At 46.5% G+C, this 27,175-nt stretch overlaps 1 protein-coding gene and 1 long non-coding RNA gene across 3 annotated transcripts in view; one reads left to right on the forward strand and one right to left on the reverse strand.

The window, feature by feature from the left end:
- SPRED2 (sprouty related EVH1 domain containing 2) overlaps positions 1-16,912 on the reverse strand; it is a 60,261-nt gene extending 43,349 nt beyond the window's left edge. The window contains exon 1 of the mRNA XM_017818845.1: positions 16,786-16,912. Within this exon, the coding sequence (XP_017674334.1) occupies positions 16,786-16,832 (47 nt within the window). The 5' untranslated portion in view covers positions 16,833-16,912. The remainder of the gene's footprint in view (positions 1-16,785) is intronic.
- Positions 16,913-17,615: 703 nt separating this feature from the next.
- Positions 17,616-26,130, forward strand: LOC108499232. Of its 2 annotated transcripts, none has more exons than XR_001875471.1 (4): positions 17,616-17,864; positions 18,768-18,885; positions 19,093-24,006; positions 25,545-26,130. It is a non-coding gene; the product is annotated as an uncharacterized LOC108499232 (long non-coding RNA). The 2 variants fall into 2 exon arrangements; XR_001875472.1 differs by having other exon boundaries at positions 19,093-20,366; positions 21,083-26,130.
- Positions 26,131-27,175: the final 1,045 nt, after the last annotated feature.

The raw sequence follows: 27,175 nt of genomic DNA on the forward strand, positions 1-27,175 counted from the left end.
CGCCAATAAATCACGTTATTTTGCTGTTGCATTTCCCCCCACAGCCGCAGGACTGGGTGCTCCCTCCAGATACGTATTTTGGTATATTTACCGTAATAACATTAAGGTAGTACTTGTTGGAAATGAAGGGTTTTGCCACTAGCGTCATGTCTTATACCTAAGTTATCTCCAGTGAGTCAGTCTGAGGCACAGCACTGCCCAGGGGTCTTCTGCTGTTAAAGGAGGTGGAGAGTGTAGGAGACAGGGACACCACATCAATTTATCTTCACCCAGGATCTTTCTGAAGCAACTTCTCCACCTTTTCCCTGCAAAAGCCTAGTAGAAATTTAGATAATTCCCACTGCAGCCAATGCTACGCACATGTGCTGAGCGCCAACCTAGAAGCAGAATGACGCTCACATCTGCCTGCAGAACTCCCAGGGCACGAAAAGCCATCAATGCAGAAAATAAGTTTAACTTAACACGAAAGAAAGGTTTAAGTATTTATTCTCCTAATATGTCCTCATCACTTCACTCTTTACTGCCACTTACAGTTGAATTATTTTTGCCCACTGAAAGCGATCCCTTTGAACTAGGGCATTCGTAGTTTAGGAAATATAATTAAGTTTCCATGTTAGTTAGCGGATGTTAGTTAACTATCATGGGGATAGTTAACTAACTATCATGGGATCTACATTAAAAAAAGACAAGTACAATCAGCTTTCCACTTGGATTTGACCTCTACCACAACTGGAATGAAGATGTAGATGCTATTTGTATGCTTACTGCACGGAGCATTTGTACAACTATATAAGTATCTATATATTGGATCAAATATTAAGCATTTGCTTTTTGTTTGACACAGAATATACCAAGCCACATGTCTTCTGGTTTTGTGTCAAGTAGGACTATGACGGTATGGTCAACAGTGGGTACCTGCCTTTTGCCAATTCACATTCCCTTTTCACGTGATACATTACATTAAAATCCTTTAATGAACTGCTGCACATTCAACAGACCAGCTGTTACCTTTGCTATCTTTTGGTTTTGTCTCTCATGTGTCCTAATGTACCAGGGTTTTATGAGACCAAATGTTCTACATCACCTTGTAGCTCCTCGTGTTAACTACCAGTGTTGGTAATTAAACATCTCACATCAATTACAAGCAGAAATTGGAATAATAATAACACAGAGACAGAGCCCTTGAGCACCAGCTTCTAGGAAATTACTATCAAGACTGTTAAAGTTTATGCTCTCTTGCTAATTAACTATTTGAGGTGGACCTGTATACAGCGCTCACGAAGGTTCCCTAAGCTTTGCACTCTGAAATGCCACGCAGAAATGTCATTTCAACCTTGAAATGACACCCAGACAATCTGGCTTCACCCCTTCTTTGCTCTAGATGAAGATGAAGGAATGAGCTACCAAAAAAACCTGGACAGTACTTCCACAAAAATACCAAACTTTGACTTCTGCCATTCAGGCAGATCATCAGGTGAGAGCCAATCCCCAAGAGATACATCTGTCATCTGCCAATACCCAAGAGATACTTTCACAAGTCACAGACTGGCTCTTCAAGTCCCTGCCTTCAAAGCACATAAAAATAGCATGAAGTAAGACAAAAACAAATTAAAACGATGGGTAGCTTGTCCAAAGCAGGCTTTCAAGCTTTGGCAGCCCTGGTGACAGAACACATGGGGTCCAGGACAGTTGTAAGCCAGCTGATGCTGAAAGTATTGGACATTTCTTCTTCTGGGACATCTCATGGTTTCTTGGCTTTGCACAGCCCTGGCTGGCATGTTTTTGCCTTATCCAGTTTTGGAGATCCATGGGTACTTGCATGCCAATGACACCAGGAAAAAAAAAAAAAAGAAGTCAAGCAGCTTCAAAAATCTTGATGGCACTTACAGACTGTGGACTCTCCTGCCAACCAAGGTAGCAAGGGGAAGGCTGGGCTCTGGTGCCAGGGACCCCAGATGCCCAGCATGCCTATAACGACCACCTTTTGCTGGTATGGAGGATGGTACAGGGACTATTTCAAAAATCCCACTCCTGGATAGCGCTTGGGACTTCCGCGGGACCCTCTGCCAAGCATGTGGCATTGCAAGCTCCACGTGGCTCCTCACTTGCTTTCCTGAAACCCTGCTGTGAAATGGGCAAGGATGGCTCTGCTGAGCCCAGCGGTGCTCACACCATTTCCAAACAGCAGGTTTTATTAACTTCAACCTGCTAGCAGCTGGCAAGGCAATAACCTGCATCCACAGGCTGCTGAAAGTGCTACATCCCATTGAGATTTGTAGGGATAAAATTAAGTTTTTCCTTTGATAGGGAGTAATTCTTGCTCGGTGCCACAATGCTTGTTCGGGCAGGCTTTCTATTCACCTGGGGCAAGCATGCTCTTCAAGCTTAATTAGATCATATCCCTGGCTAAAACACTTAACAGTTAATTGAAACTTTGTGCCAACCTATGGTCTTCTCTGCATGTCTCTCATGCCTCGTGTAGTGGAAGTCCAAGGGTGGGAGTGCATTGAGAGGTGGGAAGAAGGTTTAATTTGAGCCAAAAGGAATAACACGTTTGGCAGTGCCTAGCTAAAGAAATAAAAATAAAATGAAAATCCACTCTGCCACAGTCCTGCTCCATGACATGAGCAGACTAATATACGCACGATCCATAACGCAGAGGAGAGCTAAATCCCAAAAAGCGTTGACAAAACTAGAGGCACAACCATGGACAACACAAGCCAAGACTGCTGTGCTACACAAGATGGGGAGACAGCCTGCATAAGCCTTGGAGCTACCAACAACACACTCTTGACAAAACTAAGGCCATCCAGCAGAGGGAAGTTAGCACATAGAAAAGCAAGTATTTTTCTGAAGCACAGAAGAGGTTAGTGTATTTAGCATTTAATTAGATCATGAATGACAAAGCTACAATGTTGCAAAAGAAAGTTCCTGTATTTAAAACGTTCCAAAATAAAATGAATAGAAGGACTGGATTTTAGCCTTTCAGGTATTTCCTTCCTCATATTTAAGGTCTAGTTTTCAGAATAAGTTAAATATAAAACAGTAAGAACATGTACAAGCTGTGAACAAGCACAATCCTTTCAGTTTTTCTCTATTCAATTAAGTGAAGAAACTCATTCATGTTCCCTGCAACACAGCACCTTCCAACAAGCCACACTTTCCCCTCTCTCCAGTTGTACATTTTCTCTGGGTTTTAAAAATTTACCTTTGCTGTCAGAGGAGTTTCTAAATCCCCTCTGTGAATGATGCAGCCAGAGATGCCTGAAACAGATGCTCAACCAGGGACAATTCCATTGAAGCCATGCAAGGAAAACCCTACTCAGGGAGTTGTAAGGACATCTGGCAATCTACAGGTAGGACTTTCCTGGACCTTATATAATACATCCTCAAGCAAAAGATCATAAACTTTCCAAGTGTTCTGCTGTCCAGAATTCGAAGCTAAACATCAAATCAGCAAAACACCCTAGTGGGCTATTTCCTTTCACTGATGAAGACTTATAACTTCCAAGTGTCTTGAAATGCACGACATAACAGGAAAATTCACCTCTGGATTCAAAAAGACAAAACAAAAACCCAACAAACTTTTCTGCATTTTCTGTACTTTTTGCAAGAGTTCTTGGGCAGAGCTTTAGGCACTAGACAGTTTTTTCTTTACACAACACCACTTCTGTGAAACACAGCACGGCTCCCTTCATTGTTTGCTCTGCACTGTGGACTTCCACGCAGCACGTCCCTCCTTGCCAACCACAGCCATCCGTCATGCTTCACTTGCCTCTCCCTGGCTATTTACTTAAGGCTGGGTACAGCCAGGAATTCCTTCGTGTAACAAAGTGTACAAACGTGCTTTTATACCGGGCATTTCGACGCTGGAGAGTGCTCTCTCAAGGAGTTTCCCTTTTCTTCCCTGAGGAGCCGGTTTTACTCAGAAGCTCAGGGACCAGCAGAAGTTTCTTGCTGACAAAAGTCACATGCAGAAGTGGAGGAAAGGGGCTGAACATTTATTCCACCCACCTAAGGAAACGAGAGCTTAAAAGAGTGGTTGGGTATTGTTGAGAGCCTTTTTCAATTAAAGAACTTGCAAAAACCCAAAGCACTCCTCTCTCTTGAACCATTCTGTAAACAGGGGTTCGGTGTGACCTTCTGCTCCCCACCACTTCATGGAAGAAAGCAGAGTTGTTTTTCCTTTGGAAACATCATAGCAACTCAGTACTGCCAAGGAAATGCACAAAACTGGCGGTGTTGTACCTCTGAAGTCACCTGAAGATACACTGTTATCATGCATCTGGGTGACATCACGCAGGCAAGGTGATGAGGATGAACCCGAGGCATGCAGGCTTGAACCAGCAGCTGAGATAGAAGCCAACTGCCACACTGCTGGGCATCTGCACCCTGCAGAATCCAGAAAGGAAGACATGATAGGGCTTAACAGGCAAGAAAAAAGCCAGGTGTTCTGTATCTGGTAAGGCATGCACCTCTGAATGATAAGCCAAGGAAGACCCATCACATCTGACACTGGAAGGTACCGTCTGCAGACAGAAGAAGATTCACTTCTCCTGGTCTAAGAAAAATACAGTCACGACCTTCCTGTGCCCCCTGTAGCAAGGAGTGACCCAACTGGCCCCAATTCACACCATGGCAGTTAATAAAACCATAAACTGGAATGAATCAGTACAAAAAACTAAGTGTTTTTTCTACTGACCTATCACCAATTAAGACAAATTTCTCTGCCATCCTATCCTTGCCTTCTCTCCCCGCTGCTCTCACTACATGCAGGGATGTTTACATCAATATACACTGAAAAAAAAAAAAAAAATCTAGTGCTAAGCACACTCAAAAGTAACATTGGTAGCTATTTACCAAGTATTTTTTAATGCATGCTAAGATTTGGACAGGCCCTTTCATAAAAAGATGAGAGGATGTGAAGGATCTGTCTTCGATGCTCAGTTCTCAGCTGAAAGCCAGTGACCATATGAAGAGACAAACTCTTCCAGTCACAGGCATGTTCCCTACAACCATCATCAGCAGCTTTCAGCTAGATCCCTGAAGTCCATTAATGAGTCCTTTATAGCATTAATCACAACAAACAGCATATGTTATATATTGACTCCAACTGTTCCTCAGACAACTGGTCAGAGACAACAGATCCAGATGCCTCTCCCAAAGCAGCTGGGTTTTTCCACCCTTGCTTACAAGGCAGGGGTTGCTTTAATATTGGACAAAGGCAGCACCTGGCTGCTTTAAATATCCATACCATGAGTAGGTATAGCCAGGGCTCACTACCTGTGATCCAAGGTAGATGATCACCGGGAGAAGGTCCAACCAGGGATGCTCATTTTTAGTCCCACCTCTACCATTTATATCTCAAGAAATCAGAGCAACCTTTTCCTTCTTAAAACATGTACAGGCAAGTGCTACTTGCAGTTGAGTATCTTCAGGAAGGTACCAGATTCATGTAGAACCCCAATCCAGTAAATGGTCTTGTGAAAAATTATTCTTCCCATTCCTGCAGCAGAGAATAAGCAGAAGAGGGAAACAGTCTAGTAATATTTAACTGCCTTTTTTTTTTCTTCATATCAAGTTTGCACAAAAGGTATGTGTTTTACTGAAATCTCAAAATTTAAGTGCTGGAACAAAGGACACATTTTCCCCTGTATCATCGTACCCAAAATCAACACAGAAACCTTAGATATATTTGTAATCCAACGAGAAATGATTCAGAAAAGCACCTTGTGATTTTATTGCTTTAATCACTGCAGAACGTGGAGAGCATTTGGCCAACAGACGCAGACCCAAAGCACTAAGTGCTGTCCTGCCCACTGCTATTCCCCTTCGGTTTTCTTTTAAGTCAGCACTGAAAAAGCAAATTAAGCTTCCAACTCTCAGCTCCTATAATCACATGAGATACATGGCACCGACTCCAGAAGTTTATATATTTTCTTTTTAAAACATGAATGGGAAAGTGTACACAAACACCCTTCTTTCCCCATCCCTTCCTTCCCATAAGGAGGGCTGTTTGTTTTTTTATTTGACCTTATGAAAGGCTAGGGAAGCTATTCCACTAATACTCTGATAAAGGTAGCCCACGCTTCCTTAGAGATACAGCAAAGGGAAGGAGGAAAAAAAAAACCCAATCACCAAAACACCCCCAACCAGCCACAAAGCTGCTAAATGTATTTTTTCATGACTTTTGTATAGAACAGCAAATTTTATCAACAAGTTATCCCAGTTCACAGTTCACTTAGAGCCTTCCTGAACAAGAAAATATAGAGTACATGAATGTAGAGGCACTAAGCACTGTAGAATCTCAGTGGTCCACAGCCAAACCCTCGTATTCAAGATAAAAACACCTCAGACAGGGCTTTCTGTGTTTCAATTTATGGATCCTTAGGACCACCATTTCTAAAAACAGTCCATTCAGCTGCCAACTCTAGGGAAGAGTCTTTTTTGTTACTTATGGAGGTTTGGAACGAAGGGGAAGGGGGGTTGCTTTTTTGCATGCCCTGGAAATTTATTTCAGGAATCTTGTTTAAAGGCGTGCATGCAGAACCAAACCAAATGAATGGTTGGTGGCAGACTTTGTTAAGCCATAATTTTTTTTCATTCACAGGCTGTGATTTTAAAGGGCTCCTCAACCACCCGCTGGGGGAGGATCAGCACAGCTGAGGTGAACAGGAACACCAGCCACTATCTCCACACCCAAAAACTGGGAGACCCTGGCTAGATCTTGGCCTCTGGGCACATGAGCATTTTTGGGATCTAATAATAAGTCTTGGACGAAAGCAAGAAGATTTTTAGTGTTCAAGCATAGGAGATGACTTGGGTAAAAACATCACACATATTTAACATCATCCAGCCTGGTATCATGCAAAGACAGCCACCAGGACCAACAGACTCTTTTGGAGTTCAATCCAAGGCATCAAAATAAATATATTTCTGGCTCCTCTTTATGTGCTGTCTCTTTATCATTTCTGCACATACCACATACTTAAAATCCTAACTTTTAGGTGGGGGAAGATCATCCTCCCCCATGTACACATCAAGTCGAATGGATAAAATCCCCCACCTTCCTCCTGACTCTGCCCATCCGCACAACTCTGTGTTTGGAAGGATTTTAACCAAAAATGGTCACTTATCCAGACAGACTGACCTGGGAAGATTTAAGACTTCTGGGGAAGGGCAAGGGAGACATAGACTTTAATGACTAATAAACAAACCTGATGAACAGCTCAAAAAACAAACAAACAAAAAAGGCTGACATTTATCATATAACTTGTTTTAGGAACTACTGTAAAAAGGCACATCACTGACTTGATAAGATCTTTCAAACCAGTGGAGTTTATGTATACATAGGCACAAGGGGAAATGGTTTATTTGGGCTTTAAGGTTCTTCCTGCAGGATGCAGTGTTTATAAAGGGTATTTCTAGAACTTCCTCATTACATTTGTGAGATTGTGCTCTCCGTAAGTCTCCAGCTCATCTCTGCACCAGCCTGCCCCTCTCCTATCACTCCCCCTTTAATTATTTTATTTTATTTATTGTTTTTAACCAACCTAGCTAACTCTCTACATTTCACTTCCTTCAGACAACAAGCAAAAGCTCATCTCCAGCACTGCTTAATAACTTTCCAGCCATTCAACACACTCTCATGAAGCATTACTATACCAAAATGCCAAATACTTTCACAGAAAAAAAAAAAAGGAATTTTTTTTCTCTTAAGCAGCTCTAGTGGTTTAATTGCAATTAAACAGAGAAAAGCTCTTCACTAAGTTCTTCCTCTAGGTCAACCAAACACCAGGTGCCTTTTTTAAAAACACGAGCTCACTCAAGCAATGCAAATATCACAATTACTATTTTATAAAACTCTGTACCATTTCCTAACCTTTTTATCTTTACAGCCACCAAACTGCATACATCCAGTAACAACATGTAAAGCAACGACGAGCTGCAACCAGCTTAACAGCTCCCATGCCAAGTTTCAGTCAAGGATGAATTATGTTGGCAGCACTATAAATTTCCAGCGATAAACTTTTTGCTGTAATTTCACTAGTATTTAAAAAAAAAAAGGCAGCACACTGCTGAAGTATCAGTGTGATTTAGACATACAGACTTTAAATACATGGAGCATAACAAGCTCCTGAAATACAGGGATTTATGCTGAGGTCTAGCAGGGGTGCCTGTCCTGGCTCTCCCTTGCCACTGAGGCAAGCACGGGTTTTAATAAAAGTTAAAAAATTAAAATAAAAGCATTAAAAAAAAAATCAACACTAAGGAACCAGGCACCTTGGGTTTTAACAAATGTGATCACATAAGGCAGCAGCATTGCTGAAATCGCAGAGAAGATGGTAGAAGGCAGGTCTAGCCCCCACTTTCAGCAACGTGCTCTCCCATGCAGCTCTTCAGTAGCCAAACTGGAAGCAGAGGAGGGTGAATTTCTAAGCTTGGCATGAGCAGGACCCACTGCATGGGGCATCTAAGGCAAAACTGGGCATTCATCACCCCACTGAGCTGCTGGACTTCTGATCTCACACCCTCACCCACACAGTACAGACGAATCACGGAGAGATGCAAAGACCCAAGCATTACAGCAATCACTCAAATAAATCGAACAAAAGTAAGTAACTGCACAAAAACTAAGCTACACAGCTGAGAAACTCCAAGCCTACTTTAAATTAGCTCAGGTGATACTTTCAGATCTCCACACAACTTCTAAGAACCAGACAGTTTGTAAATAATCGCAACCCCAGAGCCAGATCCCTGCAGCAGCAGCTGAATGCACTCGCCAGCTCTGCTGATGCCTTCCAGCAGCTCTTCATGGCATCCCTTGGATTACTGCAAGACAAAAGAAGGAGCTCTCCAGTATTAACACCTGGATACTTTTTCTCTTCTCAGTCCTCAAGGTTTTACAAAGGTCCCAAGGACAACTGTCTCAGTGGGACCTTCCTGGCATTCCGACCCAGAACACCGCTTGCTTCCAAGGTATGATCCCAGCAATTCACCCGCCCCTTGCCTCGTTTTGTCTCAACTTGAGGGAAAACACACGGTTCCCTATATGCTGCAACTTGAAGCATTAGTTAGCAACCTTCCATCAGCTCGGGGGCATACCTTTCCACTCATAAAACCAGGTAAACAGCCAGCATGCCTTCCCAAGCACTTGGAAACCCGGGCGGGAGTGTTTGGACATGTCAGCGGAAGAAATGCAGTGAGCGGAGGTGAGCTGAGCTCTCTGCCTTCAGCCTGGGGGGTGAACACGATGGGTATGTTTTTGGGCAGCATCCAACTCACCATGGGGACCTGCTCAAGGTGCTACAGCTGAGGAGTCTCTACAGCGGCAGAAAAATGAGTGCTGCCAATATCTAAAGGGAGGAATACCCCACCTAAAAACAGATATACACAAGGCTATGTGTATGTCAGCTCATGACCCTGCTCCCAAAAAGCGCTTTCCACCACCAGCATCTGAATTAAGAAATAAATAAAAAGCATAAATGGTCTAGAGACTCAAACAGAAAAGAAGAAAAAAAAAAAAACCCACACAGATATGTTCTAGCTCAGATGCTAATTGCTGCTAGTGGCATCAACTAATCCTAAGCATGGACTTAACTCCTATAAAACCACATCATTTAAGAAATCTTGTCTTTCCGCAGGCAAGGGGAGGACCAGGAAGGAGCTGGTAGGCGAGACCGTGGTGCTGCAACAGGCTCTGGTGTTTAGGGAAGGAGCTTTGCGATTTCCCACAGCATTTTGAAACTCTGACTGCTGTGCAAATGCCTTCAGTGTATTTCAGATACTGCGATGGAAACTAATCTTGCTCCCAACTATTCAACAAACAGGCAAGCAATGCTCAACACTTCAATGTACAGCACAGGGGGAGAAGCTGCCTAGTCCTCAGACTCACTTTTAACCGGCAAGAAAAGGAGTAATGGGACTATCCAAACAGGATGTATGTATAACGCAGTTAAACCCCCCCAATCTAAGTGTTTCCAGATCTCCTCGGGACTCGAGTGCATGTGCAGAACACGCTCCTGTCCTTGCACGGCAGCACAGGTCCTTACAAGCAGAGAGATGTGTTTCCCATACGCAGGATCAAAAGACGCTATCAGGTTTTACAACACATCTCCCAGCACCATCAGCACCAGTCTGGCAGAGAGCAGCAGCAGAGGTGGAACAGTCACCAACTCAACTTTCCTATTAAAATAGGTGGGGGGAAGTGGTTGCTCTCAACAAGACACACACACTTTTTGTTCCTAGGAAGAGATGTATGCAGGTAACAAGTTCTAATGTTACTTTTAAAAGCCCATTTAATACACATGCAAATAAAAACCATCTATTTATTGTTTAGGTAGTTCACTGAAGACTACTTCTGGCTTGCCTTTTGCCTGATTTCTGTAGTACCTTGGACAAAAAGAACTAGCTAGCAAGGAGTAAGTTCCATCATCACATCAGTCTTCAGGTCATGAAATGCTTCTCTCCTTGCCAGGCATCTCTGTCAAAGTCCAAACATTTTGGGCAACTCTGCAATTCCACTGTTTTTGAACACACCTGCAGATGGGGAAATCAACTTATGTTGTTAGAAAGCCCTGTAACCCCTCCTCCCAACGCCTGCCAGTAAGAAGTTTCCTTCCTAGCTGGAATAGCCATCAGCAATACTCAGCTGATAGACTCAAGATCTCTCCTCCGATTACGGTACACGTAGGAGTTGAGAACAAAGGAGGCGGGGAGTAGAAACACAACAAAAACCCAAAACATAGTCCTTGAAGTGTGAGTTGCAAGCAGAGAAAGTCAAAGAATAAAGTTATTCAAAGAGCAGGCCGGAGACAAAAACAGTACTTTGGGTTAAATCTCGCTTAGACCTACTGCAACAGGTAGAACCTGCTGGCTGTTGGCAGAAAGGTCTCCAACAGCCTTGAAAGTAGACCTTGTAATGCTGCTTTTGATAAAACACACCTTATTTTAAGGTGAAGCATCTACTTTTACTGCATGGGGCAGACAGTATTTCACTCCAATGGCTACATCAGATGCATGTTACCGTGATCACCTTCTCCTGATGTGAGGAGAAAATACTGCCAGGAGGGTTTCGCTGCAGCAAGAGAAGTCCCGCTTCCAGACAAGAGCGATACATGAGGAAATAGAAATAAAATAGGCAAGAGGCAAAAAACACCCCCCAAGAGCTTAGGGAAAAGAAATGGAGACAGAAAATGAAATGCAGCAAAGACATCCTCTGGACTTTGAGATGATGTCCACCTGCCCACCCAACGCTTGTTTGGCATTCAGCTGGAGTAGAAAAACAAGGCAGGGAACACTGCTATATTTTTGGGTACCAACACTGACGGTCACACCGATATGATAAACCCCCCCAAAACCAGCAGGCAAAAGTGCAGTATTTGGGCACTGCTTTGCTGTTCTTGCTGCCTCAGCAGGGCTTGCCCTTCATCCCAATTCCATCCTGCCAGCCGGCACCCTCGGCTCACTGAGTAGAGGGGGCCAAGCAGATGGTTTGCCTTGTGAGGAACTAAAGCATGAGAAACTACCTGGGCAAACTCAACTTTGCTCTGAAAAGCTGATGCAAAACCAAAGGTGAGGGTTAGATGCAGTGGGAAGGCATCAATAAGGCAGTCTGCTGCATTTCTCTGCAGCTTGAGAGGGTCAGGTTTTCAGTACTGAGCAAGCACCAGAAAAATAAATGATTAAAGGAAATTTGACAAGGAAAGGGGGTGGACGTGGGTAGAGAAACGGGAAGGAAGGAAAGCTCACAAGATCTTGGCAGAAAACCAATAGGTAAGAAAAGAAACAAAAAAAAAAAAAAAAAAAAAAGAAAGCATTAGAAACCATCAGCTGAGTATACCCATGGCTAAGGTGCAAAGCAATGGTCAGTGCAAGGAAGGCTGGGAGATGCTGCCCTGCTCTGCTTGCTGCCAGGCTTGGAGTAGACCTCTCTTTCCAGTGCTGGGATTTATGTGACAACAGCTTCTTGCTTGCCTTTGGTAGCCCACAGAAATGGGGACTGCTGTGGCTTGCATCTGCTGTCAATCAACTCTGCAGTCTATTTGTGCCTTTTTTTTAGTCAACTGACCTTTTTTAGTTTTCTTCTTTTTAAATTTCTGCACTGCTTTAGAAGTGTAAGTCCTCCAAAAATCAAACGCTCCACAATGCAAACAGGGCATGTATCAAAAACAGTCTACAGAGCTGTACTTTTAGTTTCACTGATCTCTGTGCCCTCTCCACCCCTGCACAGCTCTTGCAAAAAAGATCACCTTCTTCTGTTAAAAAAAAGGGGGCGGAAAAGAAAGAAAAACAAAACCCTCACATTTTTCAATGAATTTGTTGTAGGAAGCAGTTCCTATGGCCATTCTGCTGGAGGGCAGAAAATTGAATTTATCGATTCCTCAAGCATGCCAGAGTGTGTAAGAAAGAAATAGGAGGGATTGAAACAAATAGTTGTGTCTCATTCCTGAGCTCCTATTTTCCAGCCTGGTCCAGGAAGAAGGAGGACAACTACCATCATCTCCCTGCAATTTGGTGGCCGACAGGAAACGATTTTGTGGTTTAAAACCAGCTAACAGCAAACCAAGCCCATGTTGAGAGCGAGCCTTGCCACACAACGTACTTTTGTTTGCAGCCTCGGGATTTAATTAAACAGGCAGATAAAACCTACCTTTTAACCCACGCTCCAGGGTGTGCCCCGGCGAGATAAAAAACAGGCTGCAAAAACAGGTCAAAGAGGATCCCATTGCTGGTGCGGCATCTGCACTGCACTCCAGCACCATCCCACCACCAGCATCCCAAAGCACTTCTGGATGAGGGGAGTCGCACCGAAAAACCTCACTTTTTGGCCCAAAGGTGGGTTGTTTAGGTTTCTTCTCTTCAATGCAGAATCGGGGTTACCCAAGGGCTGCCCAGGGCCACGGTGTGGACTAATAATGTGCTGATAAATTCAAAATCCATCTCCCTCCTGCTTGTGGCAACCCTCTTCCCACAGGTTTCCTTTCCAGTTGTCCGACAAAATACCCTCTCCATATATCTTCCACCTACAATTTCTTTTTAAAGCATTTCCAAGACAGAAGGAGAAAGAGTAGAAAGGGTAAATCCCTTCTTCCCTCCCCCCCTCTTTTTTCATCCAACAGAGCTATTATTCCCTTATAAACAGCAACTTCTCCCAGTGACTGAACAAAGCAGCTACTTACATGTCATATTTTAAACAGGCATGTTTTCAGGCCAAGAAATAAACAGTTATATTTTGGCAATCCTTCATTTCCTGTCCTATTTGCAAGCAATAATGTCATGACACGCAGCATGTCCCATGCCTTCCTCCCTGGCTGAAGCTTGCAGCAAAATAATTTGGCTGAATGAGCTGCCTTTGATACCTACAGAAAAATCACCAGGCAAAAACACAGTGAAAAATGAAAGGGGGAAAAAAAAAAGGAAATAAATTATTTTTTTCAGCATAAAGGGCAAACTGCAACATTGATGGACTCAGTATTTAGACAAGCATCGCTGATCTCTGCTCAGGGGTGAAGGGAAGTGGGGTTTTGGGACCAGCAAAAGAACAAATGAGGCTTAAGTTTAATTTTCTTTCCCTAGACTGGGAAAAACGCATCGGTGTGATCTCACACCACATTCTGCTGTCCTGGACAACACCACAGCAGCCCTACACATATCCCACTTAACCCAGCTCGTTAAAAACCTCCGGGGGACCAGTCAGTCCCACTTGCAAACACTTGGCAGGCGTGCTCTGAGCCCGCTGGAATAAATCAAGCGCGCGTTCCGAGGAGCGGGGACACTTCGGGGACACGGGCTCAGGCAGGGCACCGCGGCTCCATCCCAGGCAGCGAGAGGCTGCGGACCAACACTTCCTCGTTCTCTGACCTTTTCCATTTAATTACTTCCTGTGACTTTCTTGGAACCATGCATCGGAACGAGCAGGCGGCAGCCTCCGGCCATAACCGAGTCACTTTAAGGGTTCAGCTCCATCCACCCTACGGAAAGACACCGGCAGCCCATCTGGGAGCTGGTGGTTTTGGAGAGGGTCACCGCTCGCAGTGGGCAGCTGCCCATCGTCTGGATACAGAGGCAGCACTTCCCGAAAACTCTCCCACCGTTGCAGCTTTATGCCTCCAATTTATTATCAGGCGTCCCCGCTCTCCCCCAACCCTGCGTCGTGTGGAGGGGGGGAAGGAGGGGAAGCAGAAATAAAGGCTGAGATGCAGATTGAGGCGCTCGCTTTGCAATGACAAATTGACCTCTAAGTATCGATCCGAAATGGTGCAGTGGTGAAGGGACCGATGAGTTTACAGCATCCTAAGCCCCATTTTTTTTTCTCTCCTCGGTTTTATAAATTGTCTCAAAACTCAAAATCTTATCTAGCTGTTCTCAAGAAATTATTAAAAAAAAAAAAAGGCAAAAAAATGGAGGGAGACCCCCTTTGTTGTTTACTTGAGGGTTATTTTAAAAGGCATCCTGACAGTGGTCCTTTTTTTTTTTTTTTTTGTAATCTGGCTGTTAACATTTGCTCACAGTGCACTCTGTGAAACAAGAATAGCTATGCAAATTAAAGCCAGATATCTAGGGCAAATAGCACGCTATACTACCATTGTTCTGACAGCTCGAGAAAACTTATCAGGAGAGCCTGTCCTTATTTCTTTTAACACCATATATATTGGAAGGAAAAAAAAAAAATCAAATCACTTCACCCACCACTGAAATGAAAAAACAACCCATGAGTCACCGGCTTCAGCGACGCTATCAATCAATGCAAGGCTGGAAGCGAGGAGCTTACAGAGGAAACCATGGCTTACCTAAAACACCTAGCTGTGCCCTACAAGGCAAAGGCCTGGACTGAACTCTGACAAGCCCAACCATGGTCTCCAAAAGAGCCACTCGGGGTAAGGACCATGAGGCATCATTTATCCTGAAAGCCACCACATCCAAACCCCAATAAAAAGGCTATTGGTGGCCTGGGAATGGGTTGGATACCAGCTCCCCGTGGCCACCAGTACTCCCCATCTCCCAGGGATTGTTGGGTTGACTGGTGACCCCACAAGAGGTGGTGTGACCCAAGAGCTTCCCTCCCCAGCTCAGGTAGGGACACACATGAAACCCATCCAGCTGAAGCCTCCACCAGCATGGCAGCGCAGTGGCACGTGGAGGAAGAATTTACTCCAAAACAAACTGCAGCCTACAATTAAGGGAAGAAAACCCCAACCAACCATCAGAGCCAAGTGCTCGCTGTTTTACACTGACACTCACCTCCACACCAAGCCCTGCAGGAAAACACATTTGGAGCAATATCTTGCCACAGGATGAAGGCTGGTTGAGCATTAGATTTTGTCCACTGAATTGGGTTAGGTTTGTCCCTGTGTTCTCAAACCCAGAGACAAGGACCCACTTCCCCTCCTCTTGTCCAATTTGCAAAATTAAACAACAAAAAAAAATAAACCCCAAACAAAGAACCGGCGGGTTTTTATTGGAAATGAGTTGGCCACATTTTTCCAGCCTGTTAGGTCATGGTAATCCATGCAAGAGAAACTCAACTTTTTCTTTTTTTTGTTGCAAGAACCTTACCAACTTCAAAATAACCACAATTTCAGAAGCTACATATAAACACGTATTTATAGTCTCTTCATTAAGAACTGCCAAAATAACAATCCCTCTCAGCATGTTGCAGGCAGAAGCCATTTCCTTCGCCACTCATGTTTCTCCAGCAAATCGCCCTAAAATAAGTTTACCAGGACGAAGGTGCGAGTGTGGCACATGCCACCAATTATGATATTTTCTCGGGCTCCAAACGAGCCAAAAAGTTGCACAATTTTGACACTGCTTTATAAGCCCTGCGAGGAGTCATTTTAAAGCACGGTACATCCTATGGCGCTTGGCACCAACCCAGTCCTGCACGCCAGTGAGTCATTCCTCTTGACTGTCAAAACCCCGAAGGAGATAGCCAGGAACAGCCCTTGGGCCAGCGCGGCGTGAAAAAGCCCTTCCTGCCGTCCCCCTGCAATAGCTTAGGGTTTTATTTTTGGGGAAGAAAACATTAAAAAAAAAAAAAAGAAGGGAAAAGGGCACCGTCAGGCATTTTGAAAGCCTCGGCGCGGCCTCTCCTGAGGGGGGGGTTATTCGTGCGGGGGGTTTATCCGCGGGGAGGCGGCGGGAGCGGGCGTGGGTACCCGCATCCCCCCGGGGGTGCGGCGCGGGGGTGCCGGTGAATGGGGAGGCCGCCGGTGACCGGGTTTATGAATGCGGCGTCATGTGACGGCGGCGGCGGCCGCCCTCCTATTCACAAAACGGCGGCGGCCGGGGCGGGGACCCGCGACGTCGTGTCTGTCCCCCCCCCCCCCCCCCCGCCTCAAGCTCCGCGTCCCGAACCCCCCCACACACCCCCACAGACCCGGGGGCCGCGGGGCGGGGGCGCGCAGCGCTCCCCCTTCCTCCTTTCGCCGCCGCTTCCGCCGCCCCCGCCCGGGCGCCCCGAGCCCCTCGGCCGGGGCGGGGAGCGGCGGCGCGGGGCCCCCTCCCCGCGGAGCCCCCGGAACCCCGCGCCGCCCTCCCGGGGGTTTTTTATGAATGAAAGGGCCGTATGCAAATGAGCGCGGCCCGGGGGGGAGCGCGAAATGGCGGATGCGCGGGCGGGCGGCGCGCACACGTACGCGCGTGCCCGCCGTCCCTCTGTCCGCCCGCTCCCGGTCCGTCTGTCCGAGGGGAGCGAGCGACCCCCGCACCGCTTCGCGCCGGGGGCAACAAAGGGTGCCCCCCCACCCCGGCCCCCCTCCGCCCGCCCGCGGCCCCGCTCACTCGTCAGGGTAGGCTTCCTCGGTCATCTTCTCCCCGTCTAGGCTCATCCCTCGCCGCGGGCGGCCGGGCTGCGCCTCCGCATCTTCCCCGGCGCTTCACATGGCGAGGGAGGCCGCGCCGCGGCGGGCCGGGGCTGGCGGCCGCGCCGGGCCCGACGGCGCGGGAGCGCGGGCGGCGGCGGGGGGTGGGGGGGGAGGAGGAGGAGGAGAAGGGAAAGGGAGGGGGGGGCTACGGCCGCGCTCGTCGCCGGGCGGCGGCGGCCGGGGGCGGAGGAGGAGGAGGAGGCGAGGCGGCGGTCAGCGCGCCGCGGGGGCGCGGCGGGGCGCGGCGGCGGCGGCGGCGGCGCGGGGTCCGGGCCCGGGGGAGCGGCGCAGCGCCCGGGGGCAGGCGGCGGCGCCGGGCCAGCCCCATGGCCGCGCTCACGCCATGGCGGGGCGCCGCGGGGGGCGGCGGAGCCGGGAAGGGAGGGAAGGAAAGGAGCGGGGAGCCCCGGCAGGAAGCGGCGGCGGCGCTGCCGCGGCCGCCGGGAGCGGGGCAGGGCAGCGCCGGACTCGGGAGGGAGGGGACGGAGCCGCAGCGGCGGCGGCGGTGGAAGGAGGAGACGCGGGCGGCGATGGCGCCGCCCCGGCCCGGCCCCCCGAGCCCCCGCGGCGCAGCGCAGCGCCCCGGGTGCGGTCCCGCCGCGCTCGCCCCCGCCCGCCGGCGCCGCCCCCCGCGCCCGCCGCAGCCCCCGCGCCCCGCCCGCCACCAGCGCCTCCCGCGGCCAGGCCCGGGTGGGATGGGATGGGACGGGACGGGATGGGACGGGATCGGCCCGCCCGGCTGCGAGTCTGTCCGACCCCCGCTCGGCTCGCCCGGTTCAGCCTCCCCCGGCCCCGCTCAGCCCTGCGCAGCCTGACCCAGCGAGTCCTGGCGCAGCACTCCCAGGCGGCGCTCAGGATCACGGAATCACAGAATCAATTAGGTTGGAGAAGACCTCTGAGATCACCGAGTCCAACCTTTGGCCGAACACCGCTATGTCAACTAGACCGTGGCACTGAGTGACATGTCCAGTCTTTTCTTAAACACCTTCAGGGACAGTGAGTACACCACCTCCCTGGGCAGCCCATTCCAATGTCTAATCACCCCTTCGGTGAAGAAATTCCCCCTGATGTCCAGCCTAAACCTCCTGGGTGCAGCTTAAGACTATGCCCTCTTGTCCTGTCACTGATTGCCTTGGAGAAGAGGCTGATCCCCACCTGGCTACAACCTCCTTTCAGGTAGTTGTAAAGAATGATAAGGTCACCACTGAGCCTCCTTTTCTCCAGGCTAAACACCCTCAGCTGCCTTAGCTACTCCTCACAGGACTTGTGCTCCATTCCCTTCACCAGCTTTGTTGCCCTTCTCTGGACAGCTTGGCTCACCTCAGCCTGACCTCTCCAGCCCAGCTGGGTTTGGTTCAGTTTGACCCAGGGGAGCCTGGATCGGCACAGCTCCTTGTCATGGCTGATGAGACCCATAGGAAGAATTTCCATACCACGACGCCATGTGTCCAGTGGGGGATCTGGCAGCCAGTTGGTAAAAGAAGAGCCCAGGGAGCCAGTGTTGGCCCCACAGCAGCGTGTCCTGAGGTGATGGGGCTCCTCAGCCCATGCATCTGGTTTCTCACCACCCTTGTGTTCTTCCCACTGCACCTTCCCCTCGTGAGAGCTCAAATCGACATGTAGCCATGTTCAGCATTGCTATGGGGTCTGTGCTGGCATTCTGGTAGCATCGTTGCAGCTTGTTTTGTAGGCCAGTTTAAATGTTTTTTTGCTGCAGTGAACAGTGCCGTAACTGTAAACACTCTCTCAACTCGTGTCTATAGCTACGCCTTGACGTCTGCCCTCAGGACTTGTTTGGTCCACAGAGGAGGGAGTAACAGGAGCTCACTATTGAAAAGAAAGTTTGGCCCATGAATCTGAGTAACCATCAGTGAGTTTTGGTTTTGCTTTCTCCACCAGGTGCTCTGTGATCAGGCAATCCTGGGAGAAGAAATGTGTCTGTCCCACCCAAGCTCATCACCTTGACCTTCCAACTTCCATAGGCCCCTCCCGTTGAAGCATCCCTTTCCCATTGCAGGTAGGGAGATGTGCCTTCTCTGCTCTCATTGCATAGGGATATTCACTCTCAATGTGGCTGCAATTCCTGAGGGAGCCACTTGCTCATTTGTCTTTCAAGTCTAGTCTGTGGGATTTAGTCTTCAAGGGACCTTCAAGTTTTGGTGTGGAAATTGTGTTTCTGCTCCATTGGGTTTCAGTTTCTAAGTTCTGCTAATTTTCTTTTCAGGAACAGAAATGGACACTTGGAGAAAAATCTGTGGACTGCTAGTAATGCGATGAAGGCAAGAGCTGATGAAAGCTTTGAGGTCTTCCTTCTGGGCAGTCACTCCCAGGGAGAAGCAGCATATCCTTTGGAGGTGGTACCAGAATCCACTGCTTTGGGGGCATTACAATGTTATAGTGATGCTCCTGCCACTGCCAGAGGTTTGGCCGTAACACCAGACAATATATGAGAGTGCAAGCCTTCTTTCCAACCCTTGGCAGCCCATGGCATGCTCTTTTGGGTGGAAATGCTGCCTACATCCCCACCCCATTCCCACCCATTCATTCCTCTGCAAAGCATAGTTTGTCACCCCCTCGGCTGTGCTAATGCACCCCCCGAGCTGAGGAGTGACACTGCTGGATCTGCTGAATGGTCCCAGCTAATAATACCCCCCAATACCTCTTTATTTTGGAAAGTTATTCAAGGATCCAACTTGCAGAATGGCATGATAAACATCTTGGCAAAGCTGAGTTGGCAGCAAAAGGAAGTGTCAGGGCAGGAGTAAATGGTTAGGGCCAAGGAAATGGCAGGAACGTCTTCAGCTGCTGTACAATAAAAGACCAGAAGTAATGATTTGACACATTTCTACCCATCCTATGTCTTTTTTTTTTTTTTTCCAAATGATGTTGTGATTGCACAGACCTCTAACATCCTTAAAACCTTTCATGCCAAAAATTTCCGTGGTCAGCAGGAACATCAATGCACCTGAAGTGGGAAGTGTGGCATTTAGCAATTGGTTACTACAGAAGCAGAATAAGGGCAGAGTTATGGCCATATGAAAAAACCAGGGCACAATCTTGTAATTAAAAGACCATCATAATGCATGTACCACTGAGGAGGACTGGGTATTAATCACTGTCTGATTAATACTTGAGAGCTTGTCTGTGTGATCTGGATGTATTTTTATGTGCTCACGTTGTGTATGCACGTATTTGGCCCAGTGGTGAGAAGCAAATGTGTCTGAGGCTTGGAAGCTGAAGTTTCACTTGATCTGGCTTCTTGAGTCATTTCCTGTGGATTTGCAAGATCTCATATTTGATCTCTGCTTTCACTGTCCTACTAATTTAGAAGCTGCTGAGCGATGTATTCTCTGAATGATTTCTCTCCCTCTTGATATTACTTTCATGCCGATAGATACTCAATTTTATTTCTCTGATATTCAGGTTACTGTGCCGGTTCTTGCGAGTGGTGCATTCGAGATGACTGACTTTTCTGAATGAAAAGGCTCCCTCTCAGAGGTGTGATTTCTGTTTGTGCCTTGTGTTGTTTGTATACAGAGTTTCTGCTCAGACACAGAATAGTGCTTCCCTGTGATGTGTTCATTACAGTACCTAGAATTAATTAGCTATGGGTGGCAGAGCTTCAAGGCAGCAGCTCCTGCATACTAACGATTTGCATGCTGTGACTGTCCTGTGTTTTGTATTCAAAAGAAACATTTATTTTGCAAAGTAATGCTTTAGCTGTTGCAGAGACTCTGGCATATGGACCTCGTTTCTGCTTGGATTGGAATGGACTTCCCTGAGTGCTGTTACACCTTTAGCTACCACTTATTTAGGGTGAGAAGTAACTGGAATTTGAAGTGGCAAACTTCAGGATGGCATTTACTGCAGGCTTGCAATGTAACCTCCTACCTTCACTTACTCTTGCTTGTAAAACCTTTGAGCTGAAGTCTTCCACACTGTTGATTTAGGAACCTAAATATGAATGTTGGTACCCTGTTGACTGTGCTGAATTCAATGATTTTTCCACTGACTCACTCGGTGACTTTGAATGAGTGAGGAGTGGAAGTCAGCAGTCCTGAATCATGCCATCCTCCAGACAATTACCCCCCTCACTGATAATTCTTTCGAGCAGCAATCATATTTTAAAAGCAATGATTACATCTGTGTTTTCCCCAGTTGACACTTTTTGGGAGGTCAGAGACTGTGGAAATACTAAGGGTTCTTTTCAGCAGGAGTGGGATTTCAGCATGCCTTTGGAGAATTGATTTGGAGAATTGTCAGGATCATTTCAGGCACCTGCCAGGGGAAGAGAAGGTGGAGAACTCCTTGCAGTCTTCCCAGGATGTCGTTTTGGAGGGTGGTAAGATCAGAGCAGGAAAGCAGAAAGGACCCTCACTGCCAGATGAACTGGTTTGCTGAAGAACTGACTATGCCACTGTTTTCTAGTTTTTATTTCTTTGTAACTGTGTTTTACTAGGGCTGAAAGTGGCAACAAATCTTAGGAGATCTCTTATGCTGTTGCCTGTGTGATTTTTCAGGACACCAAGGGATCAACCTGGGCAACAGCAATGACTGTGCTGGTGTCTGGGAGGCATTGACCAGTGCATGCAGTCAGCCATGAGTCACTTGTGTGGGACAAATCTGCTGTCATTTGTAGCTGATTTCACGAAACCATGCGCTCTCCTTCACCCTCTCCCAAAATGCAAACAAAGTTTATTGAAATGAGGAGACTGTGAGGAAAAGGGGTCTTTTCAAAACCCTTGCTTTCTAACTGGGCACTCTGTTGCCCTCGTAATATTCAGCAGTATGTGATTTATAGCTCCCCTGACACGATGGTTTGGTGTTTCCTTTGTGTGCATAACTTCCTTTTGATATAAAGGGATGATAACAAACCTAAACTGTAATCTCACTAGCACATGACACATTGTCTTTGTGGTGCAGATGGCAGGAAAATGCTCTGATCTTGAGTTCAGCACTTCAGCCTTCCCACCCCCACCCCAAATTCCACCCTGGTAACAGGGTGGGCATTAGCAAGTTTAGTGAGACAGCAGTGTTGGTGGGGGCGATTCCTTCAGATGCAGTGATGCAGGATGATGGTTTTGGGAGTCCCACTGGAGTTGAGTCCCTGGTATGGACTCAGCAAGAGATGGGTGCACAGCTGCTTCTTTATCTTCTTCTTACCTTTTTGTGCTGAATGACTAGAAGGAAAAACTGCTACAAAACCTTCACTTACCGCTGTCAGTCCCCCAGCGGAGCTTTCCTTCTGTGCATTCCCAACTCAGCGTGCCCTGGCCCGTCAAATCAAAAAAATAATGTGCACGAACTCTGCAACTGTCACGGCAACCTCAGGATTAGTCCTAAAGCTGGGCTACTTTTGGCATGAGGGAAGGGCTGCTCTTCTCTTGAGATGCCTTTCCACCCTTGAGAGGTTTCTGCATTTTTGATACAGCTGCTTCCAGAGCCTCATGGGAGCTGAACAAACAGATGTCAAATACTCTGTTCGTACTTCAGGGAGCACAAAAGTGGATGGGTCTGGGATAAACACTGGAGCTGTGCACACCTTTTCCTCCCCTCCTCGGGGATTATTTGAATTAGGCTTGAACCCTTAAGTGTATTTCAAAAAGTTGCCTTCTGATGGCCAAAATTCACTTGGGTGTTCCTCCCTGTCTTGCACAGCTATTGTGAGACCAACCCTTCTGAACACTCGTGCCCCCTTTATTGCAAAACTCTTTGATTGGCCTCAGCAGGTGACACAACAAACAGTTGACTGCTTACTTTAGCAAAATCAGTTTTCATGGCTTGACCTCCTTTTCTGACCCAGTGTCTTGCTGTGAGTAGAGGGTCCTATTCAGTGTCTGAGCAGTTGTAATGGCAGGATTCCCCAGTCCAGGCCCAGACGTGGGAGAAACCCCCCCACAGGCATTGATCAGGAAAGGCTTCTGGAGTTAAATTAAGCTTTTGAAATATGGAAATGAGGACATGGCTTAGTCAGGCGTTCAGTGGCATATGATACGCAGGGGAAATGAGTTATATGCACCCTATTTGTGTCCCTCTGAACCCAGCCCTCAGCTTCAGGGCTGCTCGGTGACATGACCCATACAGAACTTTAAAGATGCTTGACAATGTTTGATTTCAAAGGGTGCCAGTCCACCCTCTTCTCCAGGCAGATATTTTTCCTTGTGTCAACATCCTCATAACAACTCCAGCTAGGCAATTATAGCACATGGCTTATGAGTGTCCTGGAAGGACTCAGAGGTGGAGAGTTAGAGCTAAAGAAGGTTCATGGTTAACCCCATGCACCACTGAATAGCTTTTCCAGGGATAAATCACAGCACATGATGAAGAAGCTGGGAGGAGAGTTTAATGGTCCTGCAGAGAGCACCACCTTAGACAGCCACCCCTCAAGATATTCCCAAGGATTCTCATGGAAAATAATCCTACGCTCCTTTTATGTCCTTGTAATCACACACATATTATGCTTCCCTGCCCAGTTCTAAGGAGAAAGGTAATTAGTCACTCCACACAAACCTTTTGGGACTATGCATATACTCCAGTATGGAATACAGCTCTGTCTAGAAGGGAATAAAAATGCACAACTCTGCTCTGGTTATTAACAGAAGCTGCCATTTGCAGGAACTGGGTGCAAGGCCTTCCACGTGCTCCCTGCCAGCTGCATCTCCAGCAACATTGGCTGCCAGGCTTAACAAAGCCCAGAAATGGAAGCCCAGGTTATGAGAGCTTCACACCTGTAACGCCAAAAGCACAGGCTTGACTCCTGCTCACAAAACTCCCTTGTTTTAGATAGCAGGCTCTCCAGTTTCTTAGAGGAAAAAAAAAAAAAAAAAAAAGAAGAAAGGCTGGTTATTGCTGGGTGTGTGTTCTGACCTTAAAAGCTGAAAGTAAAAACTCTTCCAGATATGGGGTGTGCTGAAGTGGCAGCTGAAGGGCTTTTTTTGTTCGTTCTACAGTTAATACCATCGTGCTAAAATTGCACAGGGAGGAGTGGGGGTTAATTTAAGATTTAGTGTGACCAAAAAGAATTATTTAAAAAACAACAAGTGGACGACATTCTGAAAAATAAGCTTGATTTCCATAGTCAGGAGTACTTGACTTAAGTTGCAGGGACTGTGAAGGAAGCCTCCTGGATCCATGGCAGGTAAACATCTGCTTTTGATTCTGTTTTTCTCTTCAAGTAAACATTTGCTTTTGATTCTGTTTTTCTCTTCAAGTGTAGAAACCCCAGCATTTACACTTAAATGGATGTGCTGTAAGCTATGTTTAGGAAGAGAATTTCATCCCCTCCTGCACGTACTTTTAACACATGATAATTATTTGACTGCAGCTTTACAAAGTATGGCTGGAGGGATGGTTTGTAAGGGAGGAGTTACATGGCACTGATAACTGCCTGACTCAGCCCCACTGAAGGCAGTGGCAGCAGGATCAGGCCATCCAGAAGAGATATTTTATTTTAAATGTCAATTATGTACCTTCAGTGGCTTATGGTAAATTCCTGCCTCTTGATTTCACGCGTTGGAGAACACGTGTATGCTGGAGTGATGAATGTCTTCAGGGTCACGTGTTCAATGTGGACAGGAATCTCTGCATTTTATAACCTTTTTTTTAAAAAAAAAACAAACCAGGGAGCCAGAGAGCTTATGAAGATGATGTTTTGGTGACTGATACCATTGGTTTTGTCTTCATCAAACATATCACAGAGTCTGTGCTCTTCCTTTATTTTTTGCTTTCTGCTTCTTCTCTCCCACCTGATCTGTTCCTTCTATACAACAGGAGCTATAGTCCAAGATTCATCAAGGGGGGAAAAATTTGCCCTAACCACATGTCCAGATGCATTACCTTGCATATAACTGGTTCTGCTTGTGCCGAAGCCATTGCCACATTACCAGTATTTAATTTATTATTGCACAAAATGCTTTGGATAGCTGTGACATTAAAAAGCTTTTCATAAATTGGTTCCTGCTCAGCTCTGAAGAGATTTGGGTCTTTTCTTTGATGTTTCTCGGTCTAAGAAAGTGAAAGCTCTCCTACAAGACTTGATCAAAGTCCTGTGAGATGGCAGTCTGAATTTTGGCCCTTCCTCTCTTGGAGGAAAGCAAACCAGGACAAGTCTTTGTCTTCTTGAAAGAAACATGGATAACTGTCTTCTTTAAAATCCTGTGAGGATGGAAAGCAGAGGTTATTTTCACTTTCCTGTAGAAAGGTCAACTCTATCCCCTCTGCAGATGGACCTCCCCAAGTAACAGGATGAGCAAAGCACCTTTTGAGAAGGGTCACCAGAGCCTGTTGCTTTGTGCTTTCTGTAGAATGCTAGCAGTGGAAAGGGCTTCATGCCACTACCATACAGCTGTCACCAAAATCACAGCCAGAGGTTTATTTGATCATAAAATCTGCTACAGCAGGAAGCAGTGGAAGCTCTGCAGTAACTTACTTTGCTGCACACAGCTACCCCAAAAGGGGCTTTGACCTTTAAACAATGGCACTTTGTTATATGGAATTTTCTTATGTTAATTTTCCAAGTATTGAGGGGAAGAAGATCACTGAGAAACAGGAGATTTTGAAAAAAAAATTTAAAAATGTAATAAATCATATATTGTGACTTTTGATATAGTTAGTACATCCATGTAATAACGTCTGGTATGACTAGTCTTCATTCGTATCCTTCACAATCATTTGTAGGGGTGAAGAGTGTTGCACTTCCATTACAGCAGAAGAAATCACAGCCTGAGGAGATACCCAGGTGTCAGGGAGAGGACTTGAACTCATGAGCATTTGGGAGTCATCTAGGGCAGGAAAACAACATCTACTCGAGTTTAATTCCCTGTGCTTTTTTATGTGTGTTTAGCTGCTTGGCTGTGAGTGGTATTTAAATCCCCTGAGCCCCTCTGTTCTCTTGTAATTTACTATCAGAAAGGACAGAAATAAATTCTAACATGTTTGTGAGACATATCAGAATTACTTCAAACTTAGGAGAATTTTGAATTAAACTTAAATGCTTCAAAGCCTAAATATCACACTGCTAATTATCTTCTTATTAGTTTAAATCATCATGGATAAAAATGAAATGCTGCTGTGAAAACTGCCCCATCAAACTGAACGTGGTTGTAGCTGTTTGCCTGGTGTGGCCTGAGTAAAAGTGCTCTACTCTGCATTTCTACTTTAGAAAGATTCTTTATGCCCTGATTTCCAAGTTCGAAAATAACTCTCTACAGATGAAACACATTTTTCACCCTTCAAAGAAGTGTTTTCACCTACAAATACTCCTTGCTGCCTAAACAAGAGCCCTTTCCTTTACACTTGTGCCAACATGTAACTTGGATAAAGAATTAAACTTAGATTCTTAGTTATAATGCTTCCCCTGACTTTTTTTTTTTTAAATAATGACTGTAAGACCTGTGCCTTCTTCTTTCTGAATTTTAATCTTTCTAGTGAAGGTGTGTTTGAAGAAGGCACACCCTTCAGAAAATGTTTTGTGGTATCGTATTTGTGCCTTTAGTGTTGAGGACGAGCTTGCCTTTTCAATATTAAATGCACTTTTCAGGGTCTTACATCACAGAGGCCTAAATTAAAACATGCTTACCATAAAGGGGTGCAGCATATGCATTCATCCTGGAAATTGCACTGTGACATGAAAGATATCCAAGCACTAAATGTAATTTTGAAGATGAGCAAGGCTTGGCCTTTCAGATGTCCCACGCGAGGGAAGCACCCACATCCCGCAAAATTGTAAGCTTCTGAATCATGGAAGTAGGATCATAAAGCCTCTAATTCCCACTGGTTTGAAGATGTGTGGGACTGTGAAAATTAAGCCCAGTGCTGGATGGGGGGTGGATGTGAGCCTGTGCAGGAACCCCTGTGACCTGGCACCCAGCATGACCCAGGGAGCTGCAGAGCTCAGGGATGGGGTAGCTCTCACTTTCTGCCTCCCAGCTCCTCCTCCACGTGGTTTTAAGGCTCCAGGGTCAGGATCTGGTTGCTCACCACGGTGTGAAAATTTTGCTCAGTGGCTTGCAGGCTGAGAAGGGCTGGTCATGCCCTGTGTAAAGAATTATTTGTTTAGCTCTAAGTGTCTTTCTCTTAATTAAGCCTGACAAAGAAAATGTTTCCCCTCTGGTATGGTGGTATAGACCAGGAGTAAGACCACTGGCACCCTTATTTTGGCTATATATACCATGGTGAGACCAGCAGCTGGCCTTTAACATACTGTGAAGGTATGCAGCTATGGGTGCACCTTGCTGCAGGCTGTGCACCCCTGCAGATCTAGAGACCTTCTTTCTGGGTTCATATGGGATTAATGCCAAGTTCATTCT

The sequence above is a fragment of the Lepidothrix coronata genome, unplaced genomic scaffold (genome assembly GCF_001604755.1).
Source record: "Lepidothrix coronata isolate B3197 unplaced genomic scaffold, Lepidothrix_coronata-1.0 Scaffold71, whole genome shotgun sequence".
Taxonomy (NCBI): domain Eukaryota; kingdom Metazoa; phylum Chordata; class Aves; order Passeriformes; family Pipridae; genus Lepidothrix; species Lepidothrix coronata.